General features: G+C 42.4%; 1 protein-coding gene across 1 annotated transcript in view; it reads right to left on the minus strand.

Moving 5' to 3' along the window:
• The window catches only part of LOC143996032 (pituitary tumor-transforming gene 1 protein-interacting protein-like), a 113571-nt gene that overhangs the window by 33833 nt on the left and 59828 nt on the right, over positions 1 to 19910 (minus strand). The window contains exons 5-6 of the mRNA XM_077490837.1: positions 18368 to 18436; positions 1873 to 1919 (exon numbers count right to left, since the gene is read on the minus strand). Coding sequence (XP_077346963.1) covers positions 1873 to 1919; positions 18368 to 18436 — 116 coding nt within the window. The remainder of the gene's footprint in view (positions 1 to 1872; positions 1920 to 18367; positions 18437 to 19910) is intronic.

Consider the following 19910-nt stretch of genomic DNA (forward strand, 5'->3'; position numbering starts at 1 on the left):
TTTTCTTTCATGTACCAGAGTGCTGGCAGAGCAGGTCATCAGTCTGAGGAGATAATCTCATAAGCAAATAACCTCAGCACAGAACGCACAGGGTACACCATACAGGATCGGAGTGCCCTTCATCCAGCACATTTCTAATTACCCATCCATTTTTCTTTTCTTCCACTAATGAGGCTACGTGTTCGCTGAACAGTTTTTTTTTTTTTTTTATTTCTTTAGACTGGCATGATTTGGTTTAATTTATAGTAGAGAAAGATAAAAGGGCTCCTTTAAAGGCTAGATGGGGTTTCACAAAAATTCCCATAAACCTGCACTCCTCATCAATTTTCTCCATATATGTGCAGACCACAGACACAGACCAATCCATCTTCCTGGCCTGTCCAGGGTTGGAGCGGTGGCACTACACAGGGGTTGTCCTAATGAATTTGAAAAAAACTTTGCGCTCCATGGTTAGACACCCCGGGTCTGAACCTCCTTGAACTAGTAGCACGTATAATCCTACAAGACCAACGTGGGCCCAAGTTTACTATGCAATATCAAAGTACAACTACAGACAAAACCTTTGTTTTCAGTTTGGATAGAAGAGATAATTATAGCCCCGGTTTTCGCCAGTTGGGGAGGTTTCCCTTCACTTCCTGTCCCATAGCCAAAACAGGAAGTGAGAGGAAATCCCTGCAAATTAAGGGAATTCCTTTGGAACCCCCCCCCCCAGGTGTCCTCATTGGAAGATTTCCTATTACTTTTCTGGGGACAATGCAACATTTGGGAAATTGGTTTCATAGCAATTACAATTTTTCCTGTGTTGACTACACAGATTTGGAGGTTTCAGACGTCTATCACTTTATTATGCGATCCTTACTGTATACTCTTCTGTGGAAGTGTATGGGAACTTTCAGAATTCATTCGCACATATTTGACTGTACTGCTCTGGAAATGTTTACTGTGACTTTAATAAAGCACTTTTTGATGAAAAAAAAAAAAAATGTATATTATAATATATATATATATATATATATATATATATATATATATATATATAAATATAATAAATTACACAGCGCTACTGGCATTGTCAAAATTATTAAGCACATGCTGACATGGCCCTGGAGGGTCAACTTATCCAATTTGGCACATGCCATCTGGATATCATTTTTATGTCTAGGGTAGACTTTTTTTTTTTACGGTCTTTGGGAACAGGCTATACGTAATGCTTCAGCCTCGGGTACGCAAACAGGTAAGCATCAAATCCGGGTGAATCTCAACACCCATGTCCATTCACTGTGGCTTGGTTCCACTCCGGGCAGTGGAAATTCTTCTTTAGTGTATTAAACTTATGCAGAACACAGTTCTTGTGTGGTAAACGCTTCGAATTATTATTATTTTTTTTTTTTAAGTGTGATCACCAAAGCGGCATCATGGACCCTTCCCAGCAACCAGTAGGAAGGTAGAAATGATGGTGGCGGTGATGGTGATGAAGATTGGGGGGAGGGGGGGGGTGATGGCATGGAGGGGTGAAGCTGTTTTTGAAGCAGACAGTTCATTTTTTGGCATAATAAAATGGAGTATGCAGGAACTTTCACTGTTTGTGGTTGGCACTGATGGTTCATTTGCATCCAATATTTTTGTGAGCAACATGGAAAATCTAGAAACCTAATAACCCAAAATATATTTTGGGGCATTGGAGGGTACCTAAATTACAAATAGGCAAATGCCAAGCAACCTGACACAGCCTGCCATACGTTGAGAGTTCTGGTTCAGGTACATATTTGGCATTTTCTTTAAACTCTGCACTCAAAGGTTAGGTATACAACATTTTGTAGATAAACTCAAAAGGACAAAAAAAAAAAAAAAAACCCCCACACACAAATTTACCATATTTCTTCCGAATCTCATTGTGTTTTATGGTCCTCTCATTCTTCCTGCAAGAGAAATTTAACACAATTAAACAAAGATATCAAGTGACATCTGTATGCATATATAGAATAAGCTCTTCCCAGAAAAACACCTGGTTTACAGGAGCATGAGTCATTGTACTTGGACACTGCAATACTAGATTTCACCAGCAGGAGGCACTGAAAATATCTATTAGTATTCTATTACTACACAGAGTGATCACAAGCAGCTGAGTGTCTTTTTTTTAACCTACAGATTTATACATTCCCTCCTGCAGCTTCTAAAGACATAAGTGCCTAGTCCTGCGTATTTCATGTCATTGCCCACCACAAATATATTTCCCCCTTTTTTGTACAGTGGTGTGGGTAATAAAGATCTTTATTTTTAGCCTTGCAAATAAAAGTTCAACTCTTATTATTATTATTATTATTATTAATATACAATTCCTTTCATTGGGCCATGTTGCTACATACACAACTCTATAACTGAAGCGTACTTCGAAAAAAGTTGCAAATATGCTTCAAAATGACTACAAATCGTCCAACACATTTCCATACACAACAAAAAATGCATAATGTGTACAAAAATGACGAATCCTCCAATTTGTCCACAAACTATAGGCAGGTCACATCACGCATATGTGAATACATTTTGCAGCATTTCTGCTATTCATAATGATTTATGGGTATTTCCATCTGCAGCCGTCCAGGTTGCACAGGTATTCCATGCAGGGGCCTAGAGGCAGCCTGTTAAAATCAATGATAAGGAGCGGGCTACATGGACCTTCATGTGCATCCTGGAATGCACATCTATGCAGGTCCAACGCATGGATGAAAAAGTTGACCGACATCACACTCACATAGATGTGTATTCTGGGATGTGCACAGAGGTTCATAGGAGTCCAAGCAGTCAGCTGCTTGTCATTGATTTCATCAAGCTGTCTGCAGGCCCCTGCATGGAAAACTTGTGCAACCCAGATGGCTGAAAACCGTTGTAGAAATCAGTAGGTCTGCATGAATGAGGCCTAAAAATGAAGGTTAAACCACTTATATTTTGTTTTTCCTGGTTCCTCCCTTGTCAACATAAAATTACATCCTAAATTACAACCTTTTGGTTTTCATTACATATGTTATTTTGGACCAAGTAACATCACTGGGTCTCAGTGTTTCTCTCTACAATGCAGAGAGATCATGGCTAGAGGGGCGGAGAGCTGTACATAGCTTCCTGAAAACATCACAGCACCCTGCCTCAGTACTCCACCTAACAGTTCAGGCCTGATGCTGGCTCTTGGGAAATATTATACACTACAATGTATTGATGGGTGCATGTCAGTCTGGAGGAGCTGGGGTTCCCCGGCAGCATTGGCATGAAGACTACACTGGGCAACGCCACATGTGAGGCTAAGCCTCCATGACTGAAAGAACTGTAATTCAATGAATGAAAGGGGCAGGCCAAGGGCAGGCGGGCTGGGCTAGATCAGTGGTCTTCAAACAGTGGCCCTTTGTTTGCTTAATCCAGCTCATGGGGCACACTTCCTCCCACCCACCACCAGCCACGGGGAACACTTCCTCCCACCCACCCACCACCAGCCACGGGGCACACTTCCTCCCACCCACCCACCACCAGCCACGGGGCACACTTCCTCCCACCCACCACGGGGCACACTTCCTCCCACCACCAGCCACGGGGCACACTTCCTCCCACCCACCACCAGCCACACCAATGATGGGTCATTGATTACTCCAACTGACCCTAGTCTGCCCCCCCCCGCCCCACGAAGTCTAAAGGACTGGAAATTGGCCCGCTGTTTAGAAAGTTTGGCGAACCCTGGGCTAGATGATGCCAAATGTGTACCAGCTGGACTCTGTTTGAATTGCTTCAGCTTCTAATGCAGGGATCTCCAAAATACAGCCCTCCAGCTGTTGTAGAACTACACGTCCCATGAGTCATTGTAAAACTCTGACATTCACAGTCATGACAAGGCATGAATGGGAATTGTAGTTCCTGAACAACTGGAGGGCCATAGTTTGGAGACCCCTCATCTAATGCATTGTGAGAAGAACAAAGTGTGCAGTGAAATCAGAAAAAAAAACTGATTCGGTACAGGAAAGGAGCCTGTACAACTGTGTAAAATATATGGGAAGGCCGGAGTTGAGCTTTAAGAAGGGATTTCAACTAATTTCCGGTCTGGGTGACCACAAGCGACAACTCCCTGACCACTGCACCCAGAATTAAAGTGTTCCCACAGTACATGGAAATGCAATTATTTTAGTAAATGGAAACTGCTAAATACTTTCTCAACAGCAATCTATAGCAGTCTTGTGACCTCCATAAATGATTAAAACTTGTAAGTTTTTATTCTCCTCTGTCTTATGAGGCTGCATGACCCCTGAACCTCTGTCTGGACAGTATTGATTGGCCCTGTGCTGATCACATGCATGCCCAAAAAAACAAACAAAAAAAAAAACAAACAAAAAACCTCTCTAGCGATACAGTGAGCATGTGCTTGGGGCTTTCACACTGGAGCGGTGAGCTAGCAGGACGGTAAAAAAATAAAAAAATAAAAAAATAAATAAAAAAAAAAGTCCTGCTAGCAGCATCTTTCGAGCGGTGAAGGAGCGGTGTTATACACCGCTCCTGCCCATTGAAATCAATGGGGCACCACGGCTATACCACCGGCAAAGCGACTCTGCAGAAGCGCTTTGCTGTGGTTTTTAACCCTTTCTCAACCGCTAGCGGGAGGTAAAACCGCCCGCTAGCGCCCAAATAGCGCTGCAAATCCAAAGGTAAGTCGCCGCTAAAAATAGAAAGATAAAAGGGCTCCTTTAAAGGCTAGATGGGGTTTCACAAAAATTCCCACAAACCTGCACTCAATTTTTTCCATATATGTGCAGACCTCCGACGCAGACCAATCCATCTTCCTAGCCTGTCCAGGGTTGGAGTGGTGGCGCTACACAGGGGTTGCCCTAATGAATTGCAGTATAAAATAAAATGCATTAGTAAAGTAGAACTACAGACAAAACTTTGTCCAGACAAAACTTTGTCCTAGATTGGATAGAAGAGAGGGTTATAACAACGGTCAGATTTTTTTTCGCCAGTTGGGGAGATTTCCTCTTCACTTCTTGTCCCATAGCCAAAACAGGTAAAAAATAAAAAAATAAAAAGTCCTACTAGTAGCATCTTTTGAGCGGTGAAGGAGCAGTGTATACACCGCTCCTTCACTGCTCCTGTCCATTGAAGTCAATAGGGCACCGCGGCTATACCGGCGGCAAAGCGCCTCCCTTTCACGGCCACTAGCGGGGGGTAAAACTGCCCCGATATCGGTCAAATCCGATGGTAAAGCGCCGCTAAACATAGCGGCACTTTTCCGCTGACGCCCCTCCCACCTCAGTGTGAAAGGCCTTACTGCATATACAGACGATTTTACTGTTGTGGGTTTAGTAGCACTAAGAATTTGGTCTGTTAAGACGCCTGATGTAGATTTTTTTCTTCTTCTTTATAAACTCCTGAAATAAAACCCTGAAAAGAAAACTGCACAGTATCTAAAATAGTGTTCCAGGCCCGGAGGAATAATAGTTTTATTTCGGTAACTTTCACGGTCAAGTAGCAAGAAGCAGCAATATATTCTCCAAATAAAAGTTCAATCTCGCCAGCATTGCCCTCCTGCACAGAAGCGTCTCCGGACAAGAGAGTCGGCAAATCACAAAGTGACAGATCGGCGATTTTCCCTAAACTGCAATTTTGTGTCTACCGGTGCTGAAAGGAGCCGTTTTTATGGAGGCCACCGTGTGCCGGGAGCAACTAATAAGTCACCTCATTTGACGATCGTTCTATTAATTGGCAAGCTTTGCGTAAGCATTCATTTTTCTGTTCTGTAAAATACCGGTATAATAATAACATTGTAGAGAAGTCAATAGGAGGGACGTACAGAGGGGCAGATCACAATGACTGAGTGTAATCTTACACCCAATTATTTCCGCGACTCGGGCGCTGATGGAGGAACATGTCGTGTAATTAACGTGTTTGCAAAAATGATTGCATGAATTATTAACTTTCCTGCTTTGCATATACAATCACATTAACTTTCACAGACATGGAAAGACAGACAGAACTGTAATAATTAGAGAGAAAAATGAAGGGAAAATTGATTTTTAAATCATTTACAGCCTTTAATTTTTTGTTACTTTTTTGCAAGAGAATTTCTACAAAATGTCACCGGAAAATTAGTTTTTATAAGACAAAACATTAAGCTGTTACGGACCGGCACATTCCTACAGAAAAAAGTAAAAATGTAAATTTCTACAAAAGGAGGAGATTTATAAAAGGAGTTATTTTAGCATTTAGCTAAAGTTAAAGGGATATTAAACCCAGGCTTTTTTCTCTGGTGATCTGGCCAGTAACACACTTCCTGTATTGGAGTTTCTCCACTCTGGATGAATGAGCACAGGGGGAATCTTGACAGCAACCTTTTTAGTCTGGGTGGGAGGGGAGTGTTACGTGTATTCGCAGATTTAGATACACTAAAAAATTTAAGCCAAACTCAAGCTCACACCCTTTAAAGTGGAGCTCCACCATAAAAAAGTTTTTTATTTTTTTTATTAAAAGCCAGAAGCTACAAATACTGCAGCTGCTGAATTTAAATAAATGGACACTTAACTGTCCAGGGTGACCATGATGTCGCAGCAGATGACGAGCAATCACTTGTCTATTGGCTGCCCCCGGTCCCATCTTCTGTCAGGGAATCAGGAAGTTAAGCGTTGCGGCTTCACCGCCCGGTTCCCTACTGAGCATGTGCGCGTCTCGCTGTGCGTCTTCACTGGTCCCCATTGTCTTCTGGGAACTGTGCGTTTCCCAGAACACAACGGGGGGGGGGGGCATTGCACAGAGAAGCCCCAATCCTTCCCTTTCACAGGTCCCCCACCGGCGATTCTAGCCCCTTCCTCCTGCTGAATGCCCCCATAGCAAGCAACTTAGCTTGCTATAGGGGCACCCAGGCTGGCTCCCTCCCAAGCTGCTGCTCTGCGTGTCCATTCACACAGAACCATAGCTCAGCCCCCCCAATGGCTTCCGCCTCAGCCAATGAGGAGGGAGAGTCCCTGGAAAGCCAAGGCTCTTGTGCACATCGCTTGAGGAAGAGCGGGCTCAGGTATTAGTGGGTACTGGGGGGCTGCTGCACAGAGGTGGTCTTTTAAAATGCATGAAGGTAAAAAAAAGAAAAAAAAAAAAACACACTGAGCCTTTACAACCACTTTAAGCTGCAATAGGCAGCCGATGGGGGTGTGAAGAATCAAGCTTGTGGCAAACTTTACCCAACATGTGGCAATCAGCAAGTCCACTGAACACTACACATTAAAGTAAATTGGGAAGTGCTGCAAATGCCCCGCAATCACGTGCAATCACGTGCAATGCCTCACCACCTGTCAGGGGCCTCTGGAGTGCGAGTTGAACGTGGATTGGGTTCCAGAGGAAGGGGAGATCTGTGTTTTTCTCCCCCTGATCAACTGCAAGGACACAAATCAAACAATGGTTACCGATGTACCCTGGTCACACTATAATGCTGCCTTGAGGTGGGGTTGCACGAAAATGCAGACATGCTACATGGTTTCCCAACACACCAGGGCGCTCTTTGAAATTACCGTTCCTTTTTACTGCCCTGCACAGAAATGATTAAAGGTCATGCTGACTTTTTTTATTTTTATTTTTTTTTTTTTTAAATCAAAAAGATTAAATATAGCTATCTCTAGCTCCGTCTCTATATATTATATAAAAACGTGCGCGTGTTATACGTTTAATAACATTATAATTGCCGTGAGGTGCCGTGCTGAACTTCCAATGACCAGTATGAGACAGTGAGAGCGATAAAAAAAATTTTTTAACACACCTGCTCCCCATTCACACCTAAGACCTTGTAAAAGTCACATGACACTGGTGAGGGAAAATAGCCAATTGGGCTCAATTTGGACATTTTCACTTAGGCTGTACTCACTTTTGTTGCCAGTGGTTTAGACATTAATGGCTGTGTGTTGAGTTATTTTGAGGGGACAGAAAATGTACACTGTTATACAAGCTGTACACTCACTACTTGTAGCAAAGTGTCATTTCTTCAGTGTTGTCACATGGAAAGATATAATAAAATATTTTACAAAAATGTGAGGGGTGTACTCACTTTTGTGAGATACTGCAATATACACACACACATATATATATATAACACACACACTGTATCTATTGCCGTATAACACATTTTTCACTCAGAAAAATCAGGTGCAAATAGTGTGTGCATGTTATAATCCGATACTGCCATTTGGGCTGTCTAGGAGGGAACAAAGAGGGGGACAGGACAAGCACCATTAGATTACATACAGCGATAATTTTCTGTGTACTCAGCGGACTCTATAGTAGGAAGTCCCCTCTCTTGGGCCAGCATTGGACCAGTGTTCTGTCTATCATAGAAGCCAGTCCGGGAGGTGGGACTTTGTATTAAAGAGGCCGCCGAGAAAACAGGAAATTATCGCTGTGTGTAATCTGATGGCGCTTGTCCCACCCACCTTCCTATTTCCTCTGAGTCAGCAGTAATCAATCAGTAGGTGAGGCTGCAGATGGGCACTGATCAAGCTGCATTGATGGGCAATTGTGAGGCTGCAGATATGTAATGGTGAGACTGCATTGATGGGCAATGACCCTTATTCTGCTTCAAAGTCCTCCATTTAAAAATTTTAGCTTTCTTGAAACTTCCCTCCTAAAATCAAAGTGCGTGTTATATGCTGATAAATACGGTACACACAATACAATATATATATATTTTTTAAACACACACACTTCCACAGAGAGCAAGGGTCCTCCTCTGCAACATGCTGGCAGGGGACAGGCTGTTCTGCTTACGCTGTGGCTACTTTCCAAAGAAAACAAACTTTGCAAGACTTAGCACATCTTTTGTTTTAATGCTCTGGGAATGTATTTAGCAGATGTGAACTGAAAAGTTCAGTTGGGCTTTAAGTACTAAAGTTAAAAAAAAAAAAAAAAAAAAAAAATAAAAAAAACACTATCCGCCAAATATTCACAAATCTGCCTCCGAATCCCCTTCGATTTATAACTTCCTTGTTTCCTTTTATAACCATAACCAGATCAACTTCAGTCCCGATTGCATTCTGGGAAATATTAGTACATTTGTTATCTAAGTAACAGCACCGCATTGGCGTAAATATTGTTGTTTATTTAAACCCAGTCATAATTTCACCCAGAATTTACAATATTGTCAGATTAACGCGCTCAAACATTTTGTCACGCTGGGCGCTGCAGAGCACAGTCTCCGGTCTCGCCTGTAAATAAACGGTGCGGGAAACAAGTCAGGTTTAATGAATTAGCAGAAGGTGGCGGTGCAGTTTTCAGAGAGGATTGTGTCTGATGCAAATCCATAACATCCCCCTGACACGGAGCTTTTAATGAATTTTTGATATATATGCAGAACAAAATGCGAAAGACTATAAAACAAAAGCTGCGAAGAACAATTTGCAAATCTTCCAGCACGGCTTTTACCAAGAAACTTTTTCTCCCACTTAAATCTGAAAGATTTATACTTGTTGTGTTTGGGATTTGTTTTCTTGCATTATCCCTAAATGAGTGTACGGGGTCCATAAAGCTGATCATCAACCAAGGAGCCAAACACATTACAAATACAACTGTGAGCAATGGTTTAACCTGCCGAAATGTTTATAAATTCTGTTCAGCTGCTCTTGTGATTTTCACATGACCAGGAGGGTGACACCACCATTCAATACCACAACTCTGCCCATTCAGCAGGCTTCAAGGTGGGGATTGGCAAAATTTGTTGCATTATTAAAGTGGTAGGGACCTTTCTCTCTTCTTTTCTGTAAACCCCAGAGACCCACACCCTACCATTCATAAGTGAAAAACACCGAATTGAGTGCAAGTCACAAACGCATGAAGAAACATAAAGATATTAAAAAAAAAAAAAAAGTGCCAGTGCACGTGCAATGGCTAAAAGCGAGAGCTGCTGCAGCAGAGAAAGATCCCCGCATATCGTCACAGTGGTGTGGGTTCCCATTTGCACCAGGTTATATGTTTGAGTGCTGGTTCTCTACGATTAAGGCCCAGGGGGTGGGCGAAATATTTCAGTAGGCCTGGCCCGAGGAGCGGCATTAAACTGAGGCTTTCACATATATACAACCATGAGGATCAGCTATGATGAGCGGTGGTTTCAGGTTATGCATTGCTCTCTAAATAAGGATGTAAACATGGTACAAAAAGTGGAGTTGGCCTTAAAAGTGGAGTTTCACCCAAAAGTGGAACTTTCGCTTTAAGCAATCATGACCTCCTGACATGCCACATTTGGCATGTCATTTCTTTGGGGGGGAGCGGGTACCTAGTTTTGACAGGTACCCAGCTCCCACTTCCGACCCGGGCCGCCTAGTCCCTGCAAACTTCTGGGACACGTCACAGGTCCCAATGGTTGCACGGCCATTCAGGACGTGCAGCGCAACTCGCACCTGGCTGTGAAGCCACGCGCTGTCACAGTGGGGTGATGCCAGCGCCACAGAGAGGAGAGGGATAGAATGATGGCTCCGGGTGGCCGCATCGCTGGACCGTGGGACAGGGTAGTTTTTGTAGCTGCTGATTTTTTTATATCTTTTTTTTTTTTTTTAAATTAAGGCATTTTACAACATTTTTTTTGGTGCCCTTTAAGTCATATTTTACAATTCAAAGTTCCTCCCAAAGCAGAATTAAACCCAAAACTGCATCATTAGATGTGGTGGCTGCATTAGCTTGTTTTATGCTCCCCCCACCCTCCCCCTCTGCCATTTTCACTTGGTGACCTGGCCTGTAACACCTCCAGTGTTTTACCTCTGTACACACGATCGGACATTGATCGGACTTTCCGACAATAAAATCAGTTTTTTTTTCCTGACGGATGTTGGCTCAAACTTGTCTTGCATACACACGATCACACAAAGTTGGTCGGAAATTCCCAACGTCAAGAACGCAATGGCGTACCACGAACTGAGAAAAATTAAGTTCAATAGTCAGTGCTGCTCTTTTGCTCGATTCCGAGCATGCATGGCACTTTGTGCGTCGGGATTTTGTAAACACGATCGGAATTTGAGCAAACAGATTTTATTGTCGGAAAATTTGAGCATCAGATCTCAAAATTTGTGCGATGGAAATTCCAATGGAAAATGTCCGCTGGAGCCCACACACGGTCGGAATGTCTGACAAAAAGCTCCGAACACACATTTTACGTCGGAAGGTCCGATCGTGTGTAAGGAGCATTAGAATGCCCCACTCTGAATGAAGGAGGGTGGTGCTAGATGTAAAAATTGAAGCCAAAACGCCAGCTAACATCTTTTAGGCAGTTACTGCAAACAGTTTTTATTCCTTTTGGGATTATTGTAAGCACTACTGTCAGTGGTAAATGTTTCTCAACTCTAACTGCTACATATGCAGGAGAGCTTGTTCCTTTGAAAGACGACAGACTTACCACCCAGATCACCAGATGAGAATAAAAGGTAAGAAAGCCAAAAAAAAAAAAAATAAAAATGGAATGCATCCATCACAGCTAAGAATTGGTCAACTGCAATATAGTAAAATGTTTGCTTTGGGGTTTAATACCGTTTTAATTCAAAAGTTGCTTTAATTAAAAGAAATGTTGGCTTTTGATGGCAGCGCCTCGGTATTGGTCACAGGGTGCCTGCTGAAGAAGAGGAGCACTGCTTAGCCAAAGATGTCGATTGGCCACACCTGCCTGAAAGTCAATCCCCCCCCCAAGGAGCCCATATGACACATTCCTCAGTATTGGTGGTCAGGCGAGAGAGGAACGATTCTGAGCAAATACAGCAAGCTTTCAGTTTTCAAAATTAAAGTGCCCTTCAATTTTTGGGCACGGGTCCCCTTTAAGTGTAAATTTTCTTTGCGGTCTTGCCAGTTTTCCCAGTGACTGAAAAGTCGCATTTATTTCTAAAAGTCCCGGTGTGCATTCGATCAGTGGCCCTGGGCACACAAATCCACTCGACAGCATTACGCCATCAGGCATGAAAAGGTTTTCTTATATCAACACTCGAGCTGCGAATAAACAGAACAGCAGGGCTGGAAATGGGAACAGTACAGCAACTGCCATCTGTTCCTGCAAGTCGCTATGTACGGCGCTGATCATTATACAGGGTAAGTAATACTCTGGAACTACTCATTTTTAAACTGTTGAGACGCGCTGTCCATCGCGGTAATGGACACCAAATCACATTGTGGCAGGTGCAGACTGAATGCATTCATCCTCTATTCTGCTTCTGTAAATAAACATTAAATACTCGTAGCTGGGCCGGCACAGCACACGCCATCTGATCTATTGCTATACCCACAAGCTGTGATTTTTATTTTTCCCCTTCTACTTCTATGGAAGTCTTTAAAGGGTATTACAGGTGGACTGAACTGGATAATGCAATTGAAACACAAGCCATTATACTGTATAAGGTTTCTTTATTAAATATGACCATGCCACTTCAATCTGCAACCTGATATCTTATAAAATAGATTACAATTTCTCTTTAGTTTATAACAGGGCCACCCACGCTCCTCATCCCCTTCTTCATGTAAAAGGCTCATTGTTCCCTCAAAAAGAAACCCTTGCACAAAGCATAAAGTGGCTGTAAACACTAAATGCTTTTTTTCTTAAAAGGAAAAAAATGCAGCCAAAGCTCATTTGGCTGTTCTTCAATTGTGGATCACTGCAGTGCAGTTTGTTCTGCACTCCAGCGACCAGTTTTCAGCAGACAGCGGGCTGAAGTCCACTGACTGCTGACGTCACAGAGCAGGTCCAGGCTCAGACAAGATCACGACAATGATCATTTTATGCACTGCCTAATATCCCGCTTCCACTTACCCAAGTCCTTTATTGATCCAGTACTTTGTCTGGTTGCAGGTCTTCTCTAGTCCTTTCTGGTCTCACAGGCTTTGCCGAGAGCAGCGGGCACCATTGGCTCCTGAGGTTTTCAATCAAATCCTGTGAGCAGAGGACAGGGCTGAACCACGCTGTGTGTGTCTACAGACGCACACCGCCCAGCTTGGGATTAAGCCCGCACATCTTCAGTGATAAGAGTGATTTGCTATTGGGGCAGAAGAGGAGCCAGGAGAGCTGGCAGGGGACCCGAGGAAAAAAAAAAAAAAAAAATAAGGGAAGAGGCTGCTTTGTGCAAAACCATTGTACACAGCAAGAATAAACCGGTTTACTATTTAAATAAAATAAAAAAATATATATACAAGACTTGGGAATCAAGTTAAGGTCCCTTTCACACAGAGTGGAATCCGCGTTGGTCAGCTGGTCCGTTTACATCTGACTGTTCTCCGATCTGACCTGTCTAGGCGAAGGGGAATGGATCCCCTTCCAGTTTTTCTTAGTGGACCGGATCAGATTGGAGGAGAGTGTAAACAGACACAAGTCCTTTTACACCCCCCAGTCCATAGGAATACAACAGACCTGAACGGATTGCCCATGTGAAAGGTTTGTTTGTTTATTTATATATCAGTGGTTCTCATCCCTTTCCTCAACAGGCCATGTCTGCAGGTTTTCCTTCATCTTGCACAGGTGCTTTAAATCAGAGTTAATGGCTTGGTATTTTGGACAGCTATATTATCTAAGAGAAATCCCCAATTCATGGCCTGTTGGGGGTACTTGAGAACAGGGTTGAGAACCATTACTCTTATGCCTTCCCTGGTCTCCCCCATCCAAGGACATGCCAAGTCTTTTTTTATTTTATTTTTTATATATAAATATAAAAGAAGAAGATGCTTTTCGATGCATACTTTATTTTAGACCCAGTGATGTCACCACTGGGTCTCTCTGCTTCTCGAAGCAATGAAGATGGATCATGGCCATTGGCGGAGGCTGGCAGTGTGCTGTAAATAGCTTCCTGAAAGCATTACAGCACCCTACCTCAGTTATCATTGGTCGCTGGCTCTGGTCCCTCCCAAATTCCCTGCTTTCTGTACACAGGAGATTGGCCACTAGGCTCGGGCACCATTTAGAGAAATACAATTAGGGGGAAAACACTGCGCTATAGTCAGATGTATGTAAAGCAAAAGGCCACAACAGCCAAATCAGCAGCCAACACCAAAAACAAACAAAGTCCAGAAAATAGAGTAATAAAAATAGTGTAGCGCTTCAATGATAATAGATATTATCAACATAAATTATAAGGATGATCATATAACAGAAATCATACGAATAATAAAGATGCCTAGAGAAAAAAAGTCCAAAATTGGGCCCACATTCCACAATGTAGCTGGCACGGGGGTGACCGAACCGTCACAGAAGAGGGAGGAATCACACTAGGCGAATGTATTCATGCAAATCTGCTTGACTGTAAACATCAGGGAAAGTAGATAAATACTTCTTACCAACTCTGTTGGACTCACACAGTCGTATGACAGTTGAGTCAGAAAAGGCTTGAGGTCACAATCTGGGACCGAGGAGTATAAGGAGGGAGGTCTGTTGAGCTGATAAAGGAACTCCAAACGGCTGTATGCCCGATGATATATTTCTCAGATGGAACATCAAGGTTGTTTGTAGTCCAACTCAGACGCGGCCCGTTGCACTGATACTCCAATCTCCCCCGAATGGGGAGGAAGATAATTGGGGTTTTTAAACCAAAGAAACGGAAAAAAAGAAAGAAATTAAAAGCAATGTGGGGTGCCAACAGCTAGCTGTTGGCACCCCACATTGCTTTTAATTTCATTTTACTCTATTTTTGTGATCACAAAGTCATTAATAACCTTTTGACTTCAATAAATTACCATTTTTTATACCGTTTGACCCGCACCATGTGGAGCCCTTTTTTCTTTTTTTCCGTTTCTTTGGTTTAAAAACCCCAATTATCTTCCTCCCCATTCGGGGGAGATTGGAGTATCAGTGCAACGGGCCGCGTCTGAGTTGGACTACAAACAACCTTGATGTTCCATCTGAGAAATATATCATCGGGCATACAGCCGTTTGGAGTTCCTTTATCAGCTCAACAGACCTCCCTCCTTATACTCCTCGGTCCCAGATTGTGACCTCAAGCCTTTTCTGACTCAACTGTCATACGACTGTGTGAGTCCAACAGAGTTGGTAAGAAGTATTTATCTACTTTCCCTGATGTTTACAGTCAAGCAGATTTGCATGAATACATTCGCCTAGTGTGATTCCTCCCTCTTCTGTGACGGTTCGGTCACCCCCGTGCCAGCTACATTGTGGAATGTGGGCCCAATTTTGGACTTTTTTTCTCTAGGCATCTTTATTATTCATATGATTTCTGTTATATGATCATCCTTATAATTTATGTTGATAATATCTATTATCATTGAAGCGCTACACTATTTTTATTACACCATTTAGAGAAAGCTTTGCATTTTCTGAATAAAAAACGCGAAACATTCTCTGACTGGACAAATGGAAAGTATGATGTCATTGCCGCACCTCGCCCAGTCAGAGAACACTTTGCCCACATTCAGAAAATGCAAAACATTCTATCAATGTAACCCATGGCAAAAGGCCGACCACCTGTGTTCCCATCACCACAGGATGACAGCCATGCACGGGATCTGGAGACCAGTGGAGTAGCGGTGCCTACATCAGTAATTTCCAGCTTACACAAGTATTGGCCAGGTATGGTATATACAATTACACTGGTGAAAGCTTGACCAATGTAACTAAATATAAAATACCCATACCCGCAATTACTCTTTAATTAGTCTATATGCATAATGAATAAAGCTGCATGCATAGCAAACCTCCTGCATTCGGTCTGACAAACCTGAACAGACTCGGATGTAAATGTAGTGCTCACCACCCCAAGGGCCGCTGATTTTGTCTCAGGTTCTTTACCACAAGTGTAGCCAGACAAACATTCACTCCTCTGGGCTCAGTAAACAGTCTAGGGCAGTGATGGCGAACCTTGGCACCCCAGATGTTTTGGAACTACATTTCCCATGATGCTCCACTACACTGCAGAGTGCCAGAGCATCATGGGAAATGTAGTTCGAAAACATCTGGGGTGCCAAGGTTCGCCATCACTGGTCTAGGGCTTGCCTTATTAAAAAATTATTGCAGGTCAACTTGGATGGGGTTTAAGGCCAGGTTCACATAGCTGCATGTTTCCAGTACGTTTCCGTTCACTGGTTCGGGTACAAATTTTTGCTTGACAAACGCACAGGACCGTTTTTGAAACAGCATTATGGCTTCCCCGGACATGTGTGAACCAGCCCCATTGAGAGACGGATGCGGATTTTAAACGCATCCAATTTGCCTACATGTGAACCCAGCCTAAAGAAGATGATGTGGGATACTTCAAACACTGCATACATAGATGATTTGAGCACTACCTGGTAGGGCTGCCAGAATCCTACAAATCTGGCATGCTCCCGTCCATCTGTTCAAATACAATTCTTGATATACTAGGACTCAAATCCATGTAAAAGTGGAATGGGCCCTTCAAATTGGTCCCAACATCCCACATTGTAAAAATCCTTGCCCAGTTATAGTACGATATCTGGGATTATATAGATCAAAATGCAGTTCTACAGGCATAGAGAACAGGAAAACCAGGCAAAGATTTAATACTGGATGGCCATAAATTACGGATGTTGGCTGGTTACATAAAAACAAATCCCCACTTGAGTAATTAAGTGAAATAAAGAATGGATAAATACATAAACATGTCATTCATAAATTAGCCCATATCCTTGTATCTCCATACATGAAGAATGCGATGATCAATCGTGCAATCTTTAAAGTGCCAAGTGCGGTCTCTTTTTAAAGTGCAAAGCGTGCTCCCCTTCAGTGACCTCATATACTCACCAACCGGTGTGGACTCATAAGAGTCGCAAGCACTTTATATTGTCCTGAATATGCTGGCACTTGTAGTCCTCCTTGCTGCTTAGGTTTCCCAGTGATGTGTCATAATGCATTATTTTTACTCATAGGCCCACATAAAGAGGATGGCAAAATAAATCCAAATAGTGTAATTCCATTTATTTAAATAAAATAATTGTTAAAAGCAGTTACACTCATTTGTGCATGAAGAAATGCAAGCAAAATGTCAAACCAGAAGCTCGCATCAGCGCGTCTCACCGACCAGAAATGACATCACCACTAGCAGTCCTTCGATAATGCCCTGTGGGAGGGGCGAAACCGTCAAGTGACCGGGGGTGGTGATGTACTTACCGACCAGTGCGATGCATGCCAATGCAAACTTCCAGTTCACCATTTTGCTTACATTTCTTCATGGGCAAGTTAATAACTGCTTTTTCTATTTTAAGAAACAGAAATACGCTATTTGGATGTTTTTTTTTTGCCATCCACTGTAGGTCTGCCTATGAGTAAAAATACTGCGTCACCAGTAAGGAAGACTAAAAGTTCCAGCATATCCAGGACAATATAAGGCACTTGTGATTCTTAAAATATAGGGGTCCACACCTGAAGGGGAGCACGATTTGCACTTTAAATAGGTTGGCTGTGGCCAAGTAAATGTTCAGGCCATTAATTTGTCCCTTCTGCCCACTACATTCTAGAAGCCTCCAGAAGACAAGGAGGAAGCAATTAAACTCACAGCCGGCAGAGCCCAGAGCAGCCCAAAGCAATCACAAGCCACTCCACTGATTATAGAAGAGCCATAAGAACTAAAATTGACCCAACCTTACTAGCAACTTAGCTGGTATTTGTTTACATTCATAGGAATACATTGCAGTTAATTTTTTATCTAAATCACAGGTCTAAATGGTGACACTAAATATATAGGTTTATTAGGAAATAACACAAAGATTGTTGATCTAGGGAATATCCAATAGCCTACTGAGGGGGGTCAGGAAGGATTTTTTTCTCCCACCAGCTGGAGCAAATTGGATCATGCTTCATAGGTTTTTATTTTTGCCTTCCTCTGGATCATTTGTGAGAATAGGATTGTGTATATGGAGGTTTTCTATGTAATTATTTTTTTGGTTGAACCAGATGGACTTGTGAATTTTCTCAACCTGACCAACTATGTCTCCCCCATCCAAGGATGGAAGGCCTGTGTGAAAGTTGCCATTCTCAAAAGGCACCAACCTGTTCTTATCAATAGAGGTTCTAAGAATTTCCTGCTATACAAAAAAGTAAAATAAAAAAAGAGTAAATGTAGAGAGGCTCATATAAATCTATTGGTTTCCAGTTGTCATTGACTAAAAGACAGGAAAGAGTAGATAAAACCAAAACGTGTCACTGCTTTCAGTCCAAAGTCTGCATCTCCCATCATTGAGTGGACAATGATCTGGGAAAAATGTACTCGTTCACCTAAAAACACCCAACTATTGACGTCATCACAGAACAAAGCGCTGTCACCTTATCAGACTCGTCACCCATACCTCCCGCTGGTTTATTTATCTAGTTTAAATAAAGAGGTTCTTAATAATTCATAGCGCCATCCGCTGCACAAAATGACAGTAAACAAGGTACCTCTGGAGGGATTCCTGTTTCCTCCTTTCTCTCTCTCGGATAAGATTCTCCTCTTCTGCTTCCAGTCCACTAGGAAAGGACAGAATAGGACAGAAGTTGTCACATTTTGTGGGCATTAAACAATGTAGGTTTTTAAGTCAAAAAGGACTTATTTTACCATCAGCTGAAATTTTTTGAAAGAAAGAAAGAAAGAAAGAAAGAAAGAAAGAAAGAAAGAAAGAAAGAAAGAAAGAAAGAAAGAAAGAAAGAAAGAAAGAAAGAAAGAAAGAAAGAAAGAAAGAAAGAAAGAAAGAAAGAAAGAAAGAAAGAAAGAAAGAAAGAAAGAAAGAAAGAAAGAAAGAAAGAAAGAAAGAAAGAAAGAAAGAAAGAAAGAAAGAAAGAAAGAAAGAAAGAAAGAAAGAAAGAAAGAAAGAAAGAAAGAAAGAAAGAAAGAAAGAAAGAAAGAAAGAAAGAAAGAAAGAAAGAAAGAAAGAAAGAAAGAAAGAAAGAAAGAAAGAAAGAAAGAAAGAAAGAAAGAAAGATGGAGCTAATTTTAACCAGCTGGTGTTCTACACATGCGCAAACAAATTTGATCACCCCCCACATTTTCTAGTACACAGCAATTCAGCCCCGATAAATCACAGCTGCATTGCCGAGTACACAGAGAAGGTCCCGACAATTGGAGCTGTCAAAAGTTTCACATGCCCACCTCTTTTCTTCTTCAGCTCTCCCAGGATTGGCTGCTCCACACCTCTGCATGATTGGGAGTGCTGAAGTCATGTTGTGCCTTTCCAGAGTTTTGGTCGGATGTTACTCATCATGGGGCGTGGTCAGTGCGACTGGAGAGTAGGAGAGTGTGGAGGTGGGCGGGGAGTCTTGTGACATCACGAGTGCTGGCATGGTAGGAGAGAGAAGCGGGGCCTCTCACATGTGCACTAGGATTCTTGGCATGAAGCCGCAAGGCTACACTGCCGAGTACCCTTAACCGCAATGGCAGCACCCGATGCAGACATCCCTGGACTCTAGGACAGGCAAGTGTCCTATTGTTAAAAGTCAGTACCTGCAGTATGTGTAGCTGCTGGCTTTTAATTTCTTTTTGGGGCGGAACACCGCTTTAAGTAACGAAAGTTATCGCTGAATAAACAGGTCTATATCAGAAACTTAATATTGCTCTGGTCTATTAGATTTTGTAGCTGCTGACTTTCAATAAACTAAAAAACAGGTGGAACACCGCTTTAAAAAAAGAAGGAAAAAAGGGTGATACAGAGGAATAACACGCTAGCATCATACTGGGCCGATCTATTGATTACCCCTTAAAAAGGGGACTGCAGTTTTTGAGCTGCCGGTAAAACAGGGGTCAGATTGTGAGGTGAGCGACCACACCACACTGGTGGAGGAGAGCACTAGCACTTTTGCATATTATTTGTGCACATTTTGGGGTGAAGTTTGAATCCTTGATGCCATCTGTTGATACTGCAATCATTTGATATTGGGACTATACACATGGATGTTTTCATTGTGTCACATTATTCATTTTATTGATTTGTGAGTATATACTAGTAGT

Source organism: Lithobates pipiens, unplaced genomic scaffold, assembly GCF_037356315.1.
Source record: "Lithobates pipiens isolate NorthernLeopardFrog02 unplaced genomic scaffold, aLitPip1_a1.2 Scaffold_19, whole genome shotgun sequence".
NCBI classification, from domain to species: Eukaryota; Metazoa; Chordata; class Amphibia; order Anura; family Ranidae; genus Lithobates; species Lithobates pipiens.